The sequence below is a fragment of the Nuphar pumila genome, unplaced genomic scaffold (assembly GCF_984573655.1).
Source record: "Nuphar pumila unplaced genomic scaffold, dmNupPumi1.hap1.1 HAP1_SCAFFOLD_1434, whole genome shotgun sequence".
Taxonomy (NCBI): Eukaryota; Viridiplantae; Streptophyta; class Magnoliopsida; order Nymphaeales; family Nymphaeaceae; genus Nuphar; species Nuphar pumila.
The window spans coordinates 12,308-34,437 of record NW_028323676.1 but is presented as its reverse complement, the minus strand read 5'-3'; the positions used below and the strand labels follow the sequence as shown (position 1 = coordinate 34,437).

Below are 22,130 nucleotides of genomic sequence, written 5' to 3'. Positions count from 1 at the left end.
TGAGGTGTGGGTGATTTCAGCGGTGCAATGACAGCTTCCGCGTGGCGTGTCGCAAGTTGCACCTTCACGGCCTGCGACCTGGTGGCGACGCATGTGAGGTGCGCTGCTGCCAGCGTGCTGCTCAGACAGAAGCTGAGTAGCGGCCACCACTGCTGACTCAGATAGTTCACTCGCGCCTCTGCTGTTTCGCACGCCTGCATGGTAGCATGTAATATTTGATGTGATGACTGATTCCCAACTACTTCTTGGAATTGCCAATGCCCATGTGATTGCGGTAGTGTTGTAATGAGATACATCATTACATCACATAGACAATGGCAGGAAATAATCAACAAGCACCAAGGACAGCACATGAGATACATGATCATCATCACAAGGCCGGGGGGGGGGGAAGGGGGGACGGTACCCACTATCTCCATTATCTTCATTTGCATAATGAGGAGGGGGTGATTTGTGGATAGTATCATTCATTTTTTCAACTTGACTTTGCAAGTATGAGAGCCGGTTTGCTTACCGGTGATCACCACCGCCTACGTCCCCCAGATGTAGCAGGTGATGCCTGGTGATAGCTGCCTCAGTCTCACTGGTAATCACTGAGAACTGAGGCAGCTATCACCAGCCGTGCATAAGCTTCTAGGACTTCACAAGAATGACGTTGTTGCGATTCAATGTCATTGAGTAAGTATGCTCGCTGGTGAAATGCCTGGATGAAACATCATGTTGGCTTCCAGTGGAAGCCCACCTGTAACGAACCCTGAGCAGGGCACGATGCCAGCCAATACCTTGCTGTGTCCAACCCACGGAAGCAAATAAAAACAGGCACACAGCCCACACAGCTCCCTGATGTATCTTGTACGGCCAGAAAGCTGGTCTATATCGGTTGCTCAATTGGACTCACCTGTGTTTCTGCTGCACATGAGAGCACGCTCCGAATGACTAGCATCAAAAGAAACCTCAGGAGGAATATGTTCACCACAACGGAGAAGGCATGGACGAAAGCTCCCACGGCCAAGACTCGTTTGAGGGCATCCAAAATGGTTGAGTCATACACAAAGAAGATAGCGGTCCGATGTATTCTCACCGCCATCATACACCCGTGCAACCTGAAAACGCCAGAATAATCAGGAGGCTGACAGCGGAAAAGGAGTTATTGTCATTCCATACAGCAAAGTTAAGCATCGGAAGAGTTCAGGCACCCATTCAAAAGTGCCAGCAGCGCATCAGAGTTGCATTAAACGACATTTCGACACACCAATCTTCGTAGGCGAGCCTGAAGTTGCCCCACAAGGAGGATGGGGCCACATCAGTAGTGGCGACAGGTGGCGCCATCGTATCCCGGCTACATCATTTTCAGCTGTACATGGTTCGTGTACTCGATGTCATGTGTGCGAGCAATATACAACTGTGGCCAGCAGCGGCACTGCCTGTGCCACAGGCTGATGCAAACGCCAGTCGATACATCCCCGTCACGAAAGGGTTGGAGTCTGAGACACCGTCCTCGAGTGACATGGCAAGCGCATATGCTGACACGGCATGTGATGGGACGATATGCCATCTGCAATTATGTGTTGACTGACTTAAACGCTTCGTTGCGCATAAATGCTATCACCCAGGCTTGTTGATGTCTGGCTCGTCTCCTCCCGCGATGATAGGGTACTGAAGACTTCTGATAAAGCAGCACATCGAGGCGGTCTGGGGTTTTCTGACGTTTAAACATGATGGGATTCGTACGGTTCCGACTTGTGTGCAATCGCTGCATGTCGTCTACGATAGGATTTTTGAGTTCGACGCTGGTCTCCACAAGGCTCCACGCTTCTTTCGCAGGGCCAACAGCTTCAGCGAGTGCCGGTAGCATTCCTCTGGAGGTTCCTGGACCAGGTGCAAGTCATGCCAAGAATACAAATTTCTTTGTGCGGGAGGTAAGTGAGCGACGTTTGTTCTACGTTTGTGCCCTCTCGCCACTCTTCCACTCTTGCGAAGCTGAACCACCTGGGAAGCACCATGGGTGATTTATCCTGACCGTCGACCGTAACGTGATTTAAGGTGGGATGAAGCTTTCTGGGATGGCAATCCAATGAATATATAGCCGGCAAATGTTCTGAAATCTTGGCTAATGTACGGGCACTGGGCCAGCTACGAGGCAGCTGTCATTCCAATCGCTTCAACCAGCGCTTGCCACGTCGCAAACAAGTACTATCACTCAGAGTGAAAGGGAAGGACGGATGCGAGTATGGAATATTCCATGATATTCTTGGCGGGCGGCAAACCATCGATAACGATGCTAGGTACATAGGTCACTCTTGTCCAGTTCAGGGATGCACCAGGAAACCACGTTATGGTGACAAGACAAGCTAAAGTCTTCGAGAGTTTGTAGATGTACCCCGGGCCTGCCGTTCATGGGAATTCGTTCTCACTATTCACTTGCGTGCGATTCACGGAAGCTGCTTCCACAGCACGACGCTCGACATCGCATCTACAACCAGTGCTAGCGTCTAAAAGGATGGCCTATTTCAACCGACAACCGCCCATGCAGGCCATTGCAGTACTGGACTACCCCAACAAACTCGAGAAGCTACTGCTCAAGCCACAGCGGGAGGTGGCAGTTCAGCTGGCAGTGTGCATGGACAATGGAGAGGTGGAGACCTTCTCTGGGTACAGAGTGCAGCACAACGATGCCCGTGGTCCCTACAAAGGAGGAATACGGTATCATCCATTGGTAGACTTGGATGATGTCCGCTCGTACGTTGCTCACTACGCCACCGACTCTCTTGAGATGTATAGCCGGAAAAGGCTCTTGCTACTCTGAGGGTTGCATTGCCAAGTAAGCTGGGGTTGACGTTGTGACGCAAACATCACCCATTGCATGTATCACTGCTGTGAGTTGCCATGCATTGTGTGCTGATGCCCCTTAGGGCATGCATAGGGCGAATGGTTGCATGAGGTTCGCCCGTCAAGCTCTGCACCAGTCACCCCTGCCTGTGGCTCCATGTCAGCATCAATGGCTGACACTCGATCCGAGTAAAGATGACGATTGACAAGTGTACGACATCAGGTCACCAGATGGGCGATCTGTTAGAGAAACTTTTCTCAAAGGTCAGCACAGTACCGGACAACATGTTGCGTCCTCGACTCGTTCCGTGCCTGTTAGCGTTGCGTAGTCAAGCCAAGAATCTGCAAAGGGCATGACCATGACCCCAACTATCAGCAAACTATCAGACCAACTATCAATCTAACCGTACTCCTCTTTCCTAGCTCGTGGCAGGATAGCTGGTGGTTTGTGCATGCAGCGTTTTGCCAGATTGTGAGATTTGCGAGTCCAGATGCCCAAAATGCAGGAATTGTCTGGATCATGAAGGTCGAAACCCGAGCTGAGGAACCACCGTGTGTAGGTTGGCAAGTTTGATGACGTGGAAGACAGCCGTGATGGACATCCCCTTTGGGGGTGCCAAGGGAGGAATATGCCTCAACGTGAAGCAGTTGTCCAGCCGCGAACTGGAGCGCATCACGCGCAAGTTTGTGCAGAAGATTCGCACCGTAATCGGCGTGTACGAGGACATCCCAGCACCGGTATTTTCCCCACGTGCTGGGGGGGGTTGGCTGCATTGACATCCGTTACAGATCACACGTCGCCTGCACACCCAAAGTTGCAACAGATACATACATGGACGCGAAGTCCCTCAGGATTGCAAGCATTGCCAAAAGCCACATCAGAGCGGGCAGGGGGTTCCATTCGCACTGCGTTGCCATCTGACTTTCTCGCCTGTTGCCACCACGGTTTCCCTGCGGCTCTGCTTGGCTCATTGCCCATCGGATGTGCGAATGAACATGGAACTGCGTTGGCTCTGCTGGGCTGTATGCAGACGCGCCATCGGCCAAAAAGATATCCGTGGGGAGATGCTTTCAGGCGTCGCCTAGTGCGATCAACAGCTCGTCGTTTGTAGGGGAGTGCAATTGCTGGTCCACATTGCATAGCAAGAAAACAACGAAACGCCAACCAAATGATCGATCTCAATGGCTACACCATAGAGGAGAAGGTGGAGATAGCAAAGAAGCGCCTATTTCCTTAACAGCGATTGGTGTCACGAACGCTGCTGTAGGACGGCTAATTCATGAGGCAGGGTGGGACTAGAAAACCTTATGGCGCCTGAGATGCTGTGCTGGCCGTGCAGGACATGAACACGAACGCACAGACCATGGCGTGGATGTTCGATGAGTACAGCAAGTTTGCTGGATTCTCCCCCGGTGCAGTGACGGGGAAGCCAACCTGGCTGCACGGATCGCTCGGTCGCGAGGCAGCGACGGGCCGCGGCACCGTTTTTGCCACGCAGCAGATGCTCAACGCGTACGAGGGCTCCCCATCTCTTCAAGGCAAAACATTTGTTGTCCAGGTCCGAAAGCAACATTCAAGCCAGCGTGTTGTCGCTGCAGTCCTGCATGAGTCAGCTGCCGTGACATCACCAAACATTAGTCGACATCGCATCGTGATGTGTGACATTCGCACCATCCGCTTCTATGCTAGCTGCCCTTCAGATCAGTGAAGCCTAGAAATCATGGTCTCTACTCTCATCGTAAGTGGCCTCAAGATGAGGAGAATGGTACACTTGCTGCCAACACTCAGTTGTCCACTCGTTCACCTGTGACCCATTACTGTGGATGTCCAGCTATCTGCGGGACGCTCCCATTCTGATGCTTGTGGTGTAACGAGCTCGAGCCCACAGTGTTTGGGCAGTGCTTTGCTAGGCCCTGTCAGTCTTGGGGTCCGCATGCCCGACCCATTGCACGTATTTTCGGGACGAAATTGGGGACGAAATTAAACCCATTTTGGGTTAACCAAACACTGTGTTTGAGCCCTTGGTCGGAAATGACTGCTTCAAAGCAGTTAGTTCAATTGCTGACGCCGAGGTACTTGGGAGCAAGCAGCACAGCGAGGTGAGCAAGGTCCACGTCAAAACAAACACACATCAGGCCAAGGTGACGCAGCGAAGTCAGCAACGTGAGGCAACAGAGTGTTTTGTCAGTGATCTCGGGAAATGCGAAGTATGTTGTGCCATGCTGCAGGGCTTCGGCAATGTGGGGTCCTTTGCAGCAGAGATTCTGCAACAGAACGGTGGCAAGATACTCTCCGTGAGTGATTATGACACATGCCTGTATGACCCCAAGGGTCTGGACATCCCTGCGCTACGGGCCCACTACAAGCACAAGCCGCTCGCTGACTACCCGCATGCTGAGAAGTTGGGCAAGCACGATGGCCTGTACCTTGAATGCGATGTCCTCGTGCCTGCCGCGATTGGCGGTGTCATCACCCGTATGCTCTTCCACCCTCCTCTTGCTGTTTTGCTCCATTGTCCTTGCCAATGCTCCTGTGGATGCGGTGGTGCTGTACATGTATGCATCGCTTTGTGCTCTTTAGATGCATCTAAAAGTGGATGAGCAGCGTCATGTTCAGCATGAGGTCTAGTCCGGTCCCTATAGGAAATGGTACAGCTAGTCCAGAGCTTTTAGACTTATATATTGATGGGCAGTGTTTCGCCAGGCAGAGTGAGTTTTGGGTTAAGATGCCCAATCATGTGTGAAATGATGCCTGAATTTGGGGGACAGAAATTCAGGCGTGCAGGCATTCAGGAAATTGGGGTCAGACCCATTCTGGCGAACTCTGCCGGTCGCTTAAGCATCAGAGCAAGATGTTGCATGCCTATCTCCGTCTACGCCCCCTTCATGCGTACTGTATCCAAATTCAGGTTGCAACTGATGTGAACAGTTGCCCATGGCACTTCGGTTGACAAGCAGTATGCGTGCAGATGAGAACGTAGACAAGCTGCAATGCAAGTACCTTGTGGAGGCTGCCAACTCGCCAGTTACGCCCATGGCAGACATACGGCTGCGGGAGCGCGGTATTCCCGTGCTTCCCGACATCTACACCAACGCGGGCGGTGTGACCGTCTCCTTCTTTGAGTGGGTCCAGAACCTCCAGAACTTCACGTGCGTTGCCCTTTCTGTGACATGTATTTGGGGGCCCTGTGCCAATGCAAGAAACATCCCATTCCTTTCCCGCGCGCCACTGAAGATGCATGAGTTTCTTTATTGGTTCACAAGCTTGAACAAGCCGACACGAGACAGAGAGAAACTATTTTGGATCATATCCCTAACTTACATGGCGCCTCTGCCAGTGATGTAATTGGATGTAGTCAATGTTTGCCCACTGGCAGATGCACAATGTCATTGCCAAATTTGTGTGCGGCGTTTGGAGGTGAGTGATAGTTCTGTCTAGTTGACGACGATCCGCTGGAGTGCAGATGGTCTGAAGATCAAGTAAACGAAGAATTGGAGCAGAAGATGGCCGCCAGTTTCAAGGAGATCTGGGAAATCAAGCAAGATCCTAAGTTTGCACACCTGTCGTTGCGCACTTGCTCATTTGTGCTTGCCCTACAACGTGTCGTGCGAGCTCATGTGAACCGAGGCTTTGATTGACACATGAGTTGGTGTGGTTGAGAGATGCTCAGCCATAACAATATGCACTCGTGAGTCAGCCATGATGAGCACATCTACTTCACATGTTTGAATTGATTTGGGCAACACATGAAATGTAATGAGAGGGACTGTGTGCGCAGAGCGATCATGTGACAGCACATCCTCGTAAATCATATGAACTCTTGTTGTAAGTGAATCCAATACACAAAACAAGATGCCCTTGCTTCCGGTGATGGCAGTGGAAGCACTGATTCCCAAGCAGGAATTCGCCTTCACAATGTCCATGGATGCGGTAGTGCTGTAACAAGATACACCAACCACGAAAGATTACAAATTCAAAGGGCTGTTCAATCCATGCACGCCAGACAAACGTCAGCTCAGTGACGTCGACATTCTGTGAACCATTCACAGCACCCAACGAAATCTTGCAGGAAAACAAGGCGCTGAAAGACGTGGCTCTGCTGCATTGAGCATGAAGCTGCTGAGTGAGCGCGGTGCAACCTGCACACGAGAGCCGAAAACAAGAATACGGTAACCAAGCAGATAGCTGAAAGGCCAATGGTAGCACCGAGCATCGAGCCCCCCAGCTGCCGCTTCTCAAACCTCGCCGACACCGTAAAAGCAACACCAACGCCTGCGCTAGCGATAGCCCAATTGACAAACACCACCGGGGTCATCAACACCGTGTGTGACAAATGCAGCCGTTTCACTTCGGCCGCATCCACCACATCCCGCACTCTGTTGAGCAGCCGTGAGAGGGCGCTGAAGAGAAACAAGGAGGAGAGAGAGAGCAGCAGGCTGACAAACCAGCTCACCGCAAAACCGCGCCTCACCCAAGCAGTCACAGACTCGTCCGCTGCATTCTGCAGCAATCCAAGAGCAGTCGCTGCACTTGCGGCAAGCACTGATGCAATGAAACTCGCAGAGTTGTTGTCCTCCTTCACGGCCTGGATGTAAGAGAACCACTCGTCAAAATGGCTGCCAGGCTGCAAGGGCGCCTTTTTCAGGTTCCGCAGCGAGGACGGCAGGGTTGCAAGCGCTTGGCAACCAGCGAGATTGAGTGCCTCTAGGGCCGTGAGCGAACGTAAGGCTCTCGGCAGAGAGCTCATTGCTCTGCAGTTCTCCAGATCCAAGGCCACGAGCGTCTCACAGCTATCAACGTCCAAACTCTCGAGCTGAACGCAATTGAATAACGTGACACGTGTCAGAGAGGTTTGACCGCAGAGGCTCAGCCAGGTCAAAGCAGAGCAACCTGTCAAGTTGAGGCGCTCTAGTGACTTGGATGTGCCAAAATGGAGGTACGTGAGCGCGCAGCAGTCAATCAGATCCACAGCAGTGATCCTGCCACAATGATCCAGTTCAATGTGCTGCAGGTCAACAGCTGAGAGCTGCAGGCTGGCAAGACTCGTGCACGTTGTCAGGTCCAGATCGGACAGGTTGCAACAGCCCCGCAATTCCAGCTGGGTCAAGGCTGTGCATCCCGCCAGGTCCACTTTTGCCAGCGCCTTGCCGCGGGAAGTTCCAAGATCTCCACGCAGCTCCTCATGGGGCAGGCGAGGTGAAAGTGTGACCAAAAGTGTGACCATGTTTGTGCACATGCTGACACGCAGAGCCGAGAGCGAATCGCACTCTGCAATGTCAACAGCCTTCAGCGAGCCTCGAAACACGAGATCGAGGCTCTGAAGGCATGGGCAGCCGTTCAGCGCCAAACGCGTCAGACACGAGCTCCCGCTACGCCCGCCGAGTGGCAGCCGTAGTAAGGACGAGCAGCCGGTATGCTGCAGGTCCGTGATGAGAGCGCGTGGGTGCAATTCCAGAAACTTGAGCGAGCGAGACCGATCCAAATGCAAACTCTGAAGCCGCGTGCAGCAATTGAGGCGCAACTCTGCAAGGCGGTCACACCTCCACAGGCGCAGAGCCAACAACGCATTGCAATCATCCAGTTCCAGCGCAGTCAGTGCACTGCATGGCATAAGGTGCAGCCATGTCAGGTTGGAGCACCCTCGCAGGTCCAGAGCTCTCAGCTGTGCACAGGCCATCAGCTCCAGAGCGCTTGCTGTGCAGTTTTTGAGGCTGAGAAATTTGAGTGATGCACACTGTGCCAGCACTGGCAGCGCCTCCAGTGTAGTCCAGTGCACAAGGTCCAGCACCTCGAGTGGGCAGTCTTCATCCAACTCGACTTTCGTGAGCAGACTGCTACCGGATTCCAGCGATTGAGCGACATGCAGCCACGCAAGTCGACCGAAGTCAGTCGATCGCAGCCAGTAAGTGCCACGGTGGACAGCGCATGTGCTCCAGTCAGGTCTATGGCAGCTAGTGCTGGGCAGGAGGTGAGGCCACTCAGGCTCGCCAGCTTTGGGCAATGAGTGAGCTTGAGTGTCTTCAACGCCGTGCATTCGTGGAATTTGACTCTTTGAAGCATCGGGCAGTCCAAGATCTCCACCGTGTGCAGTGCTTGGCAGGATGTGAGCGTCATGGCTGTGAGCTGTGGACACCGTGTCAAATTGAGCTTTCCGACCTTGTTGTGATCAAGGTCCACGTTGTTCATCGTGGAGCAATCTCTCAGGTCAATTTGCTCTTGCGGTGTGGCGCCTGTGAGAGCTTTGCTTTCCTGCAAGTACTTCCATGACAGCTTGATTTCTGCAATCACCTTTCAAGAGTTGAGCCCCAACCACCCTAGGGTTGCAGTGGAGGCAGGCCAGTGATGTCTACACAGACAGCTTGGTGAAATTCACTATGAGAATACTTCTGTCGGTACTTTGTTGCAAAAGAAACAGTTCCGGTTGTCTTGTCAACTTCACACTTGATCGCGGCGAGTGCATATGCAATGGTTGGCGAGGTACCTCAGATGTGGCCAGCGCTCGATTGGAACATGGAACTTGAGCAGCAAGGGGTGGAGGCCGTGGTGCCACCACTGCGGGTGCTGGGAGTGATGGTGCAGCTATTGGGATGAAAACTGTGCCAGAGACTGGTGCCATCTGAGGTGCTGGCTGGCTTGTGCCGTCACCAGCTCCTCCTGCTGCACGTCACAGTTACCTATCAACAACGTTGTGTGGTTTTGATGTGCACAGAAGCGATTGGAGGGGAAAACTGGGATCCGTGTGGCATGTCCACCCATGCCTGGTCGGCGCACTACCACCGTGGGCCACTGTGTGCTACGTGCGCCGCAGTCGCAACTTACGACTCGTAAGCGCGTACCAGATACATTCGGGATGCCACACATCAATAACGCATGCAACTGATTTCTTGAATCCAGGCAACAAATGTCACTGTCATCGAAACGCGGCTGGCCTTGTGCGTGCGACCTTTGCGCTACAATTCGTGGCGTGAAATACGAACACACCGATATCCTTCGTCAGTGCCTACACCTATCGTTGCATTACGTCATACCGAACAGAAATCATTGAGAAAGCCACGAGCACTTTGAAGCCATCGCTACTTGTCTCTCCTGGCTTATCCTGTGAGCAGTAGCCACGAAACATGTACCTTGCTTTGAGGTGATGCTTGAAGCCCATTACACCTGAATACTCGATTGCGAGGACACTCGCTTGCGCAGGCCCATCACACGTACTCATGCAGTGGCGCATTGGCGTTTGAATTTGCGCAACATGCACTGTCATGCTGATTCGTTCGTCACACAAAGTAAGGTTACTCCTGTGAGCCACAGCAGGCCTGAGCTTGCTTAGTGCTCAGACCTGGATCCCTCAACTTCGGCGCAGGCTCAACCATGGCTGGAGGACGTTATTTCATTCCACGTATGATCATCACAACACACGACAGAGACAGCCCTTGGTCGTAGCGCTGCATGTTGCAGCGCTACGACATTCATGCAGCCTGGGCCAGGAAAGATGTTAGACAATTTGCAGTGTGGCGTGACGTTATGACTGCATTGTCTGCCGTGTGCAGAACAGTACACATGCCGTCATGACAGGGCAGCAAGATGCTGCATCTGGCTGGTCTTTGCAAGACGCGAATGAGTGCATAAACCCAGTACAACGATGCAAAATACACACTGAACGTTACCAGATGCAGCAAATGAGCCAGGAAAGGGTGTTGCAAAGGGTGGATGCCACTCTTCAATCACAAACTCGCTCTGTAAATGTTAAAAGAGACGTCAGGAGGAAGTGCCAGCCTGGGAGGCAATGTTACTAGGACGCGGGATGCCCATATTTTTATGTTGAAAGTGTTATATGAAGTATCAACTTATTGCTAGTCTAGACAGAACCAGGGGCAATGTTGGCTTCCAATCAGCTAGGCCGTTGGTTGAATAAATGGACAAACAAAAAGCAGACACCAGCAGTGACTCTTGCAGTGGTCGCTGTCAAGCACGCTCCGAACCGAGCCCATTCCAGACCTGGTAATTGCTGAGCGAATGTGCAGATCCTTGCAAGTCAAGAAAGCTCTTCAGTCTCGCTATGAGTGTGTGAGGCTATGGGGAGTTGATGAGTTGGCATCCAAGTTGGATAAAGCCAGGCCATCATGGCGATCACATCTATGTAGGCGTGCCATCAACATTCCAAACAAATCTTTCGCACGAACTTCAGCGGCACATGCTCACCAGCTGACTAAGAAAAGCTACGGCTGTGTCATACGCATAGGTGCTTGCTGCTCAGCAACATCATTGCAAACAGCAGCAAGCACCAGTGCAGTAGCAACACACCAAATATCAGTCCAAGACTTCTCAAGGAATTTCACCTCTCGCTCGAGATGGGCCATAGCCGTAATTAGCTGGTAAGGGTGGTCACTTCAAGCGCCACAGAGGTGCATGCGGTGCTAGATTATGTGCTGCAGCCTCGCGCCCATCACAAGGGCAGCGTCGGCGCTCCATGTACATATACACCATTATCTCTGGGCTGCCCAACAACAACTTCTCTCCTGCTCAGTGCGACCACACACCAGCTGTGTCGTCACGCATCTCCGTGTCAGCGATTTGCACGACCAGACATCGCGTCGCGCTGAGCGAGGTGCCTGGCAAGGCAAGTGAAGAGCTCTTTCTGGAGACTGTTGCGAGCAGCGGGCTGGGCTGGCTTGATGGGAGATGGCACTAGAAGCGGCTCAATCTGAAGTTGAGGCACGCTCAGGTCGGAGGCCTCACAAGGTGGCGAGGCCGGGGTCCCAAAGGGACGTAGCATGAAACGGGTCTCGCACGCCGCTGAGCACCCCTCACCAGAGGAGCCTGGCAGCGCCGCAAAGAACGACTGTACCTCGGGCGTGCACATCTTGTTGTCGCTTGCAAATCCTGTAGCCATAGGAGGCAGCTGCAGGGGCGCGGTGGCCTCGGGAGTCAAGAAGCGCGACTGACTGACAGCCGGCTCATCTGCTGTGGTTGATGGCATAGAGGGCTCGTGGTCAGAGGCATCGGATGCACGCGGTGCGGGAGTTTGCACGGGCGGGCGGGGGGTGACGGTGATGGTGGGGGGGGGCTTCATGCCAAAGTTGCTGGGGGTTTTGAGGGCGTCTGCCGTCCTTGAGCCACCGCCGTTCCCACTGGGAGAGGGCTTCACCTGCAGAAAAGTGCGCAGATTTGCGGCGCACGTATCAGGGCGGTCACAGGCCTCGGACGTGGGGTCACTGTGAGTGGGGGAGCGCCCGTCCTCGCTGTCATCGGCGTCGCATTCGCCGCCAGACACGGTCATCGCGTAGTCAGCCATGTACATGAGGAGGTCCACTCCCTCACGGCTCTTGGCGTGTGGCGTCTCAGGGGGGGGCATCGACGATGTGCCCACGCTCTTACCGCTACCGTTGCTGCAGGAAGGCGATGATAGCTTGTCGCACGCGTTCCATCCTTCTGCACAGACAGCGGTGCTGTCAGCTGCGTTACGATGGCCAAAGTGCATAGGCATGGCAGCAGATATGCATGTGCCGTATGATATATGGGTGTGCGTTTACAGCGCTAACTCATCCACATGGACACCGGCAACTCCAAGCACTACCTGGGAAAAAACACGTTCACACACACCCATCTTCTGACAGCATGCATGCCCACTGGGTTTGCCCAACTAAAGCGTAAGCATCTACCCAGCAACAAGGCGGCGCTGCACCCTGCAGTGATCTCGTACCTTGACGTTTATCGTAGGGGGCGGTGAGGTTGTTGTATTGGTTGTCGACGTTGCTGCGTGTTTGGAGTGGTTCCATTGCAGACCGCCCTCGAATGCGCCTGGCTGTGGAGCGGGCACGCCGTTTAGTGGTGCCCCACTGCACAAGGGGGTCTAAGGCTGCATCGGCGGCCGCCGAGGCCGCCGAGGGCAACGCGGACTGATGGGTTCTCCTGCCTGCCGTTTTGCGCTTTCTAGAGGACCGGGGTGCCTCGTCAGCAGCCACCTGCACCACCCAGCAGACCCTCATCAGCACGAGAACACACCCTCGCATGACTATGTGGTAGGTCGGATCAGAACAAAGCAACCGGACAATTGGATGCTGATTACATGCCGCAAGTGCTTCCCAAGCAGTACAAGACGATGAAGAAGACATGTCAGGTCAGGATATGGTAAGTGAGGCTGGTCCAGGTACGCTTGCCTCAGATAAAAGTAATGGTAGCACTGAATCCCGAGTAGTTCTTGGAGTTGCCAATGTCCATGAGGATGCGATAGTGTTGTAAAAAGATACATCATCAAATGCTTCCCAAGTAGCACTTGGAGCTGCCAATGTCCATGAGGATGCGGAGGTGTAAACAGATGCAGCATCATCATCATCATCAAGCACAGAACACGGGTCTGGCCCCAAGGCAGGCAATCCCTGACATTCCGAGGCAATCTTGTCCGGCCCTCAATATTGCCGGGACAGCACCCATAGGGATACCCACAGCTCGTGTGATACCACTGGCCTTCTCCAAGAAATTGCTGACAGCTCACCTGCGGCACAAACTCCGCCAGGTTCTCATTGCCAGAACCCATCTGCACGGCGTTGTGATGAAAGTAGCTCGCTTGCCAAGGGGCCACCGCGCCCCAGCTACCAAACTGCAAGTTGGGCGGCAGGGGTGCAGCGCCGAGGGGAGTGGGGCAATTGTCCAGCCCTCGTGTGCCTGTCAGACACTCTAGGATGGAGGGCGTGTGCGCGGCAGAGGGATTGAACATGTCATACTGGCCAAGCGCGGGGTCAAGCATCATGGGAAGTGACCCAGAGTTGAGCATCTCCGGAATGAAGGTAAAGGCTGACTGCGGCATTTGATCTGAAGGGTTGGACCCGCTCATGAGCTGCATCCTAGCAGAGGCCCGCAGGTCGCTGTGCACGGCGGTTGTCGCCTCGCTCGACGAGTCGCCACATCGGATCGGCAAGAGCACACCACCTGTATGCCGCTCCAAGGTAAGCTCCACGCCAGGCATCATGTCCCTAGATGACCGATATCCCTGGATACGTGCATAGATGCGTGCCTGGATGTGTGCTTCCATGCTAGGCCTTGCACATGGTGTTGGAGACATAGGTGCTTGAGACATCACCCTGTGCTAGAGGTACACTAGGAACGTCCTCAGAGGCATGGTGTCAGGCCTAGCATGGAAGCAGGACTGATGTGCAACCACTTTGCCAGGTGCCAAAACCTCTACCCTGAGCCCTAGGCCCTGAATGAACCTTGAGCTTCCAAGAGAGCTGTGCTTTCATAGGTGTGCTGCTTGCGAAACTCTTGACAGCCTGCGTGGCGTGAGGTGTTGTGCTGCACGGGTAACCAAGGAGCAACTGTGAGGCTGAGTGCGATTCCTTGGGCGCAGTGAGCATTCCGACGCGTAAGCAGTAAGAGTGAAGGCGCACCGGGGCGGTCTGCACTGTCGAAAGCATCTAAGCTCGCGTTAGCGCTCTCAACGCGGGCTGCGCGGCGGGCTGGTGGAGGGTTGGAGCGGTGGGAACGTTCCTCGGTGGCAGGTGAGTCAGAGTCGACCTGCACTTTGCCGCGGCCGCCGGACGATTGGCGGGGCCGCATGCCACGAGGGCAGGAGTTGCGGCTACGGAGGACGCTGGGCCCCCGGCGCTCGTGGCGGGGCTGCAGCCCCAGCAGGTTGTTGAGCGACTTGAATGCTAGGAAGCTCTGTAGATAGCCCTCGGGAAACTCCCTGCGGCAGGCGTTTTAATCAGGCAAGGGGTTGTTCCAAGTGTTTGCAGCCATCTGACGCACTTGAACCGACAGCAGCAGTTGCTGGACTGCCTTGCGAGATGACTTCTGGTCTTGATTCAAGTGCGACAGGTGGCCACTAGAATGTTAAGCGGACTGTGAGGGTGCTATATGAGATACAGCTACTGCAGAGAATGGTCCTGCATTTGTTCAGCTTCAGATAGGATGGGGAGGTGTAACTTTCGCGATTCGCTTGGATGTGGCCTCCAGGGTTTCTTTGAGCCATTTAGTTGCTTCTCAGCAGTATGCCACTGAGAGAAGCCAAACCTGGGACAGGTGCAGACTGGTGAACCCACAACACCAACACAATGATAAGCATGCGCAAACGGCAGTATGTGTTGTGCCTTTTGCAACCGTGCAGGCTGGCAAGGAGAAAGGTTGCTCCTGGACTGATGAACCTTGATAGTGAACCTAATGGGTCGAGGGCAATCCCCTCTGCTTTGAGCAACCCAAACCCAACGCAGTTATAAAGCTGTAGGAACGTACGAAGAGTGCGCCTTCCACTGCGTCTCGTGGTCCATGCTTGAGTAGAGCAGCAACTTCTTCAGTTTCGTTCTGGTCTCGGGTTTTAACTTGTTAAACTGCGCATTTGCAGCCCACACGTCGCTGGATGGACGTACATGTGCTGATACTTATGATACATGCCCGCTTGCAGCTCATTGCATATCCACCGAAAGGAGTTGACACTGACGAAACGTGCGATACAGCGCAACGGCTGTTGGAACAGCCGAGTGTCTGATTCAGATTATGATCAGTACACGCGGTTGCAAACAAAAAGCAAAACATAATGTATCGATCCAAGCTATCATTCTTCGTACTGGCGCAAATGTTGTTAATTCCGCGTGCAATGGATGCAACCCCACACATCTTGTGAGATACAAAGGCACATTCAAATTGGAATTTGAATCTGCAGTGCACATCCACTTGAACACAATTCAAACTTACAGATTACCGCGTAGGAACAATGAGCATGCTCGCACCTGTGTTCGAGACAGTGCTTCCACGCGAATCCATAGTGCGTGATAATGCCGTTGTGCGTGGATGGAGTCCACATGAGCGAGAGGGTCGCTTTTGGCGACAGCAATGGCCATCCACAGTCCAACAACCTCAAGATTGTCACAAGAGGGCTGCATGAAACATCACGCTCGTCAGCGTTAGTGTGCGTACTGGCAAGATACTTGAGGCACACAACAGTGCACCCGCCGTGACCACAACACACAACATCTTGCAAGCCACACGTCAAATAAGGATGTGAAGGGACTGACATTGCGAGTTATGTAGTCAATCAAAGCCGCATCTTCCACCTCCGTGAACTTCCCTTTCTTGTGATGCTTGCAGGGTATCGTCCTGATGTGGTTCGCCAGCTCGCTTGTGTTGGCGAAAGCACCACCTGCACCATGGATCAAATGAGCAGCTGTTTTGTCTAACAACTCGTTGCACCAACATACCCGCGAAAGCAAGCATCTTTGAACAAGGTTGCTTTCAAGCGCATGTTGAGTTCAACGCAGATCAAGCCTCAGGTCCGTCAAACAACGCCACAAGCAAGTGCGATGAACGACAAATTGAATGCATGCAGCGCTAATGGTACTGCATGCAAAGGAGATGAGGACACAGCATGCATACAGCCCTCTTGGTCACCCTGCGTTCACACCGCCATCAGAGAAAGCCAGTAATCAAAGCGCAATACATATTGACACGATCTGGTTTGTTAAAATTGATGCTATGTGAAACACATGCAACAATCAGAGTGCAAGCAGCTAATGCTAATGAACACAGCAGCGTGTCAGGTCCGGGGCGCACCAGGACCAACCAGCACCCTTTGACGCGCGGAAGCCATGCTTGGAGAGTGAAGAAATCTTAACAAGTTTGTTTTACTAACGACTCTGCAGTGCTATGCTGGCAATGGTTTTGCTCTGACGATAAATTTAAATCATGTCATGTAAGGTATTACTCAACCGGTATCGGCAACACAGCAGGCCCAACACGGAAACGCGACCTGGACGGAACGACATTCAGGTACTGAGGTGTAAAGGCCGATGGCAGATGAGTATCTTGGCCAGTCCTCGACCTCGGGCCATGGCTTTGAATTTAATTTGGTAGCGTCGCTCTCTATGACTGGATATCTCGAGACAGGATTCCCGCCATGCTATGTATGCAACATCACATCCATTTTGCATGCCCCAAGCCGGCCACATTGAACAGGAAACCTCTGTACAGATTGCATGATTTTTTCATGACTATACAAGAGTTCAGACAAATCGAGCGGACTGTGGTGATTGGCAAGGTTCTAAGTTTCCGGGGTGTCCCACAATCGCGTGCGCAGTATCTCGCAACATTTCGCATCCTTTTGCGCTTTCCTTCTCAATTGCAGCAGAATGCAATCCACACAAATACTTTACTGTCTAATGATCGCTTGCAGTTCAGAGAAAGAGTTAGCTGTGGAGTTCTGAGATGTCCTTCTGTTCATAAACATGTTAACCCTGGATTTTGGAAGTCGCCATGAAACCAGGCTTGAAGCACAGCCGCGCGCAGGCCGGAAGCTTCCGTGATGTGGACGCTTTGTCGCGCAGGCACATTTCGGTCTGAACTAGACACCTGTACATGCTTGCATGCATGCGATTGCTGGATGCAATCCACGCACAGCCCAAAACCTACGTATCGATAACGAGAGGACCGAAAGAGTCTATTTCCTCGTCTCACCAACAACCGAGGTCAGTGCAGGCTTGCTCACACATCACACCAGACTGTGCACTAGCGTCAATGTTTTGAAAGGGCTGCACATGCTGATTGTGAACGCAGGTTGACGTGCCCCTCCAGCCTGCACACCGATACCATGCGCGCAGGATTCATCGGCGTGTGGTGAATGTTTTGGCTGCAACCACCACACAGTGTGGCACGCTTGTGTTCTTTGCAACCAGCACACAAAGGTGACAACATACACGTCATGACGACCTGAGGCAATTCAGACACATATAGAAGCGCCTAGATGGAAAGTTTGCGTGCAAATCCACTTGCCTCTATCTGCCAGTTCATCTAGCTCTCGGTTTGGCTCTAAGTTGGTCCCATTGCATCACACTGCGCTGATCAATTCTGCGAAGAATTGCTGCGCAGGTGGGTCACAGTTTCCGGCGTTGGTGATGCAGTGACGTACCTAGCACTTTCTCATGGTGTTGGGGAGTTCTTTCTGCTGTTAAGAACTTGGTCATCGCTAGTTGGAATGCATTGTTACCGTAGGCTAGACAAGAATTGGCCAATCCCCCTGCGTGTCGTTGCCCCACGTTCTTTATCTTCCAACATGATCTGGGAACATATGTAAGTAATGTTCCTTTTGTTGGAATATCCAGGGCGAAAGCCGAGGCGTCCGACCGACAATGGAGAAAGCCGAACAGGAGGCCGGGTAAGATAGGCCGTAGCTGAGGCAGACTACGCATGGGCCGGGGAAAACAGGACGGAGACGGTGACCACGACTGGCATGGAGATCGCACCTCCCCGCAGCGCCACTGTAACAATGAAGTTGCAAATGACTAATGCATGACTTGTTTGGCGTGTTGCAGCTGCGGCGGTTCTGTTCCACGCTTGCAGGGCCTGCTTGACGCTGTACGATGCGTGCGGAAGACGGTGTACCTAGGGATCCGCATTCAATTCTGCAAAAGATGACTGCGCAGGCGGGCCTACGCCACCAAAAACAACTTGCGGGTCACACGGATTTCTAGTGTTTTGGTGACGCGGTGACGTACCTTGTACTAGCCGCGGTGCATGCGCGAGTCGTTACCTCAAGTGGTGATTCCAACACTAGTGTGACACTGGAGCTAGATGTGGATTAAGCGCCAGGACGACTAGGCATCGAATGTGTTTCTTGAGCAATCATCTAGCGTTCTAAGTAAACAAAGCAATTGGGAAATATGATTTTCTCAACAGGTTTTCTTGGCCACAGACCAGATGCTTTCGCGTTTGGTCCCGGCGGCCCTCTCCTCAGGGGTTTGTGTGCATCTCCATCTTGGGAGGGGGACGCAGGTATGTAACAAAGCTTTCCTTAAGGTTGTTTCCTTGAGGTTGAGAGCATGCTGCGACATCCGCTGAGTCTTGCCTCTCAAGTCCGAGTCGTCTTGGCACTTGCTCTGAGTTAGCCGTTGTGGGTTCACATTCTGAAGGTGCAATCGCGTCGTATTGGCACGTGTGAAGCGTCTTGCTTGCCATCGTCTTCATCCTCCTGGCCCCTCTAGTCCTCGGCAGGCCTCAGCTTCTTTCCATTTTCTTGCCCTTCCTCTCTGGCTATTCACGCAGTGTTCGTTTATTTAGTTGTGCTGGTTGATGAATGCCGTTCAGCCACGCAAGCGGACGGACGCTCCAGTGGTTTGGCGGCAAGGGGCAATCCCAGCTTGTGCATTCGCTGCCAGGTAGGTGCACCAGGCTGCAGATAGGAATAGCCCGCATTATGTCACGGACCATAATTTGCACGGTGTTTTGCTGCACATCGTCGATCGTTGACGATCGTAACAGTGGGCCAACTATGATTGGCACCAAAACATCTAAGCCGCTGACACCAATACATGTCCACCGCTGCACGCCTATCCTGCGAACTGCTTCTTTCGTTCTATCCTCGCCCAACGATCGTCGTTTCGTGATCCAATGCTCTGTGGGCGTTCTCAACTCATGGATTTCCCAAGCGTTTCCGGTAATCACATACGTGCCAGGCCTACAGTCCTGCGTCGAGCCCTCGTCAAGCCAGCTGCATTGCACAATGCGGAACCGCCAACAGCAATGCAGACAAACATCCTGGCATCCATAGCTGCGCTGGTGCTAGTCACCGCTCCTTGTGGTATGATGCTTGATGATTGATGTCGATGACTGTGCCCGTTGTTTGATCTTGTGCATGTCATCCATTTTGGGCTTCACATTCATGGCCAAGTAGGGTTGTACCCTACCTTTGCAAACCGCACGTATGCCTGTTGCTGTACACAAATGTTCTGAGACCGATCCAATGTGTGCATCTGCGCTCCCGTATATAACTCAAATGCACGAGATGACTGTATCTCGGCATTAACGACGATTTCGGCGTGTTGCTCAGCTGGGGTCCTGCTTGCCAGTGCCATAGACTATGGCATAGTGCGTGCAAAGCCACATCCCCCACATGACTAATTGTGGGGTTTACTCGCGGACCTATATCATTAGACACATCAGTTCTGCTTCAGGACGTCCTGTGCAGCTACCTGTGGGCTGCATTATCCCAGTAATCATGCCATTGATGGCATGATTGCTGGTGAATAGCACACGCAGTGCACTTGCTTACATTGAACATCGAGACGTCGTTGGTTTCCGTCAAGTAAATAATTAAGTCTGACAAAGTGTCTGCATGTGCCGCCATTGCACCGAAAGGTGCCTTGGGACTTGCAGCACGGCTACACTATCTCCTGCTAGTAGGATAACCTGCCATGCCACGGGACATGTGGATGGCGTTCAACAGTCTAAGCATTTTGTCCAGGTGCAAGTGCAAGTGGGATTGAGTCGATACAGCTCCCTGACGCGCCGCCAATTCCGCAAGTTTTCCAGGGGATGGCAGACCGGAACAGCAAGGTGCTTGCAGATGCAGATGCTGAATTTCAAAAGTCCGACCTGCTTAGCACCCTCAAAGCCAACTCCGAGGCAAATAGAGACGCGTGTGTCCTCTCCTCTCAATTTTTCTGATGAATTCTCAGATGATTTCTCTGACCAATGTGCCTGTCAAGAGCGTCTTTATTTGCTGATTCGCGCCTTCGCCGATGACCTCCCCGTTCATACTACCAGCGGCAAATGGACTGTCGCGATTGCCCACAGTGGCGTCGCATCATACATGAAGGCAGAGTGCCGCTTGCAACACGAGAAGGGAGCTTTGTGGTGCCTTGATATGGCAGTATATCTTGTGTATGAAACTCCAGCGGATACCAGCGGATAACAAGGTGCAACTGTACGTTCACTTACATAGCGTCTGTGAAGCATGACAAGACAAGGCCTATGTATACATCGAGTAGGGCTTCTCCTGACTGCGCAATTCCAGTGCCGAAACCTCCTGAACTGAAGGTCCAGGAGTGCAAGCATGCGTTGGGAGAAAGTAGGAATTGAGCCCCTGTTTGGCAAGACGCTGTCTCATGGAGCTTGTTGCTGAGCGGAGTGGTCAAGGAGATGGAGTTTGCCAAAATTTTGTGGAATGCAGGAATAAGAAAGCAATTGCGAAGAAGTACTGCAAGAGGCAGGCAGAGATGGGCGTTGGTGATTGCGGCGGCTTGCAGCTAATTCCTGGCGCCACCCAGAACGGTTTGCAGCGCACTCCGGAGTGGCTTGCAAAGATTCTTGGGGTTGAGGTTCAACCTGAAACTAAAATCGACTTCTGAGGGGCAATGCGCTGATATGCATTGGTTGACAACCCAAGCATGTTTCGTTCCGCCATGAATTCGTGCACTTATCGCGCATGGTCGTTTTCTTCCTGTTTGAAACTGTAGCCTTTCTCTGCTCATGTGCCAACGTGCAGCGTGCTGTTCTCTCTTGTCTTGCCTTGTTACACATCCTCAATCTCGAAACCATCCGATCCCATGACATGGGTCACATGTCGGAACCCATACGACATGTCAGTACAGTCAATGATGAGAGACAGGAAGCCGTCCCCAGGAGTGCAGTATCATGTCAATGCTGGAGGTAAATTGTGCCTGGTAAATCACCAGTGGTGATTCTCGTTGTGACATTGCCAGCATGGGGGCCATAGGCGCAAATGGCGTATCCGGACATAGAGCCCTCAAATTGGATGGTCGTAGTTTACGCCAAATCACGACGAATTTAGAATTTAACCAACCTGGAAAGTGTTAGCTCGAGAAGGGCCTCTTGTGACTCGGCTGCCTCACTTGAACTCTTCCACTGACCGTGACACTGACAATGGCATCGATGCAATCGGCGATGGCACGTTCCACCGAGACTGTCGGCGAATTCAGCAACACAACGTAGTAAGCTCTGTGCCACATGTAAATGCATATGTGATTAGCAGTTGAACATTGCATTCTGTGGGCTTCCGAGTATAAAGCACATTGATTTGGCAGCTTAGATATGTGAATGAGAATTCTTGCACAACTTGGAACACATGGTTGCTTGCGGATGTGAGGCAACCCTTCATGCACATCTTGCGTACGTTTGTCCACCATGCTGCGAGCCTTGGGACACGCATATCACGTTGTGCAGAGCCCTGCAGAACATGCAGCTCCGTGCGATTCGATGGTACTGCAGACGACATAGCTGACATGCTAGACAGGCACGTTGACAAAACATCTCGAAGCGAGCCTGATGCACGGCGAGTCCTCACCATTCAAAAGGAAAGCTTGCATCTGTATCGTTTAATATTACGATACACAGTCCTTTTTGATTGGGCCGACGAGACTGGGGAGCTGTGGCGTGACAAGCTGCGTCGAAGTGCACGACAGGAATTCGAGGCTGCAAGGCATGAAAGAAACCCTGAGCGGGCTACTCGATTGCTGGTCAGCGGTAGAGATGCAGTGGAGCATGTCATGGAGCGCTTTCTTGTGAAGAGGAGGCAACTAGA

General features: G+C 52.7%; 1 protein-coding gene across 1 annotated transcript; it reads left to right on the top strand.

Annotated features, from left to right (window-relative positions):
- The first annotated feature begins 1,757 nt into the window (after positions 1-1,757).
- LOC149809294 (glutamate dehydrogenase A-like) lies at positions 1,758-6,468 on the top strand. The gene is made up of 7 exons (XM_089994911.1): positions 1,758-1,919; positions 2,534-2,739; positions 3,390-3,567; positions 4,170-4,388; positions 5,059-5,305; positions 5,799-5,979; positions 6,294-6,468. The coding sequence occupies exons 1-7, from the start codon at positions 1,758-1,760 to the stop codon at positions 6,466-6,468; spliced, it is 1,368 nt and encodes a 455-aa protein (XP_089851037.1).
- Positions 6,469-22,130: the final 15,662 nt, after the last annotated feature.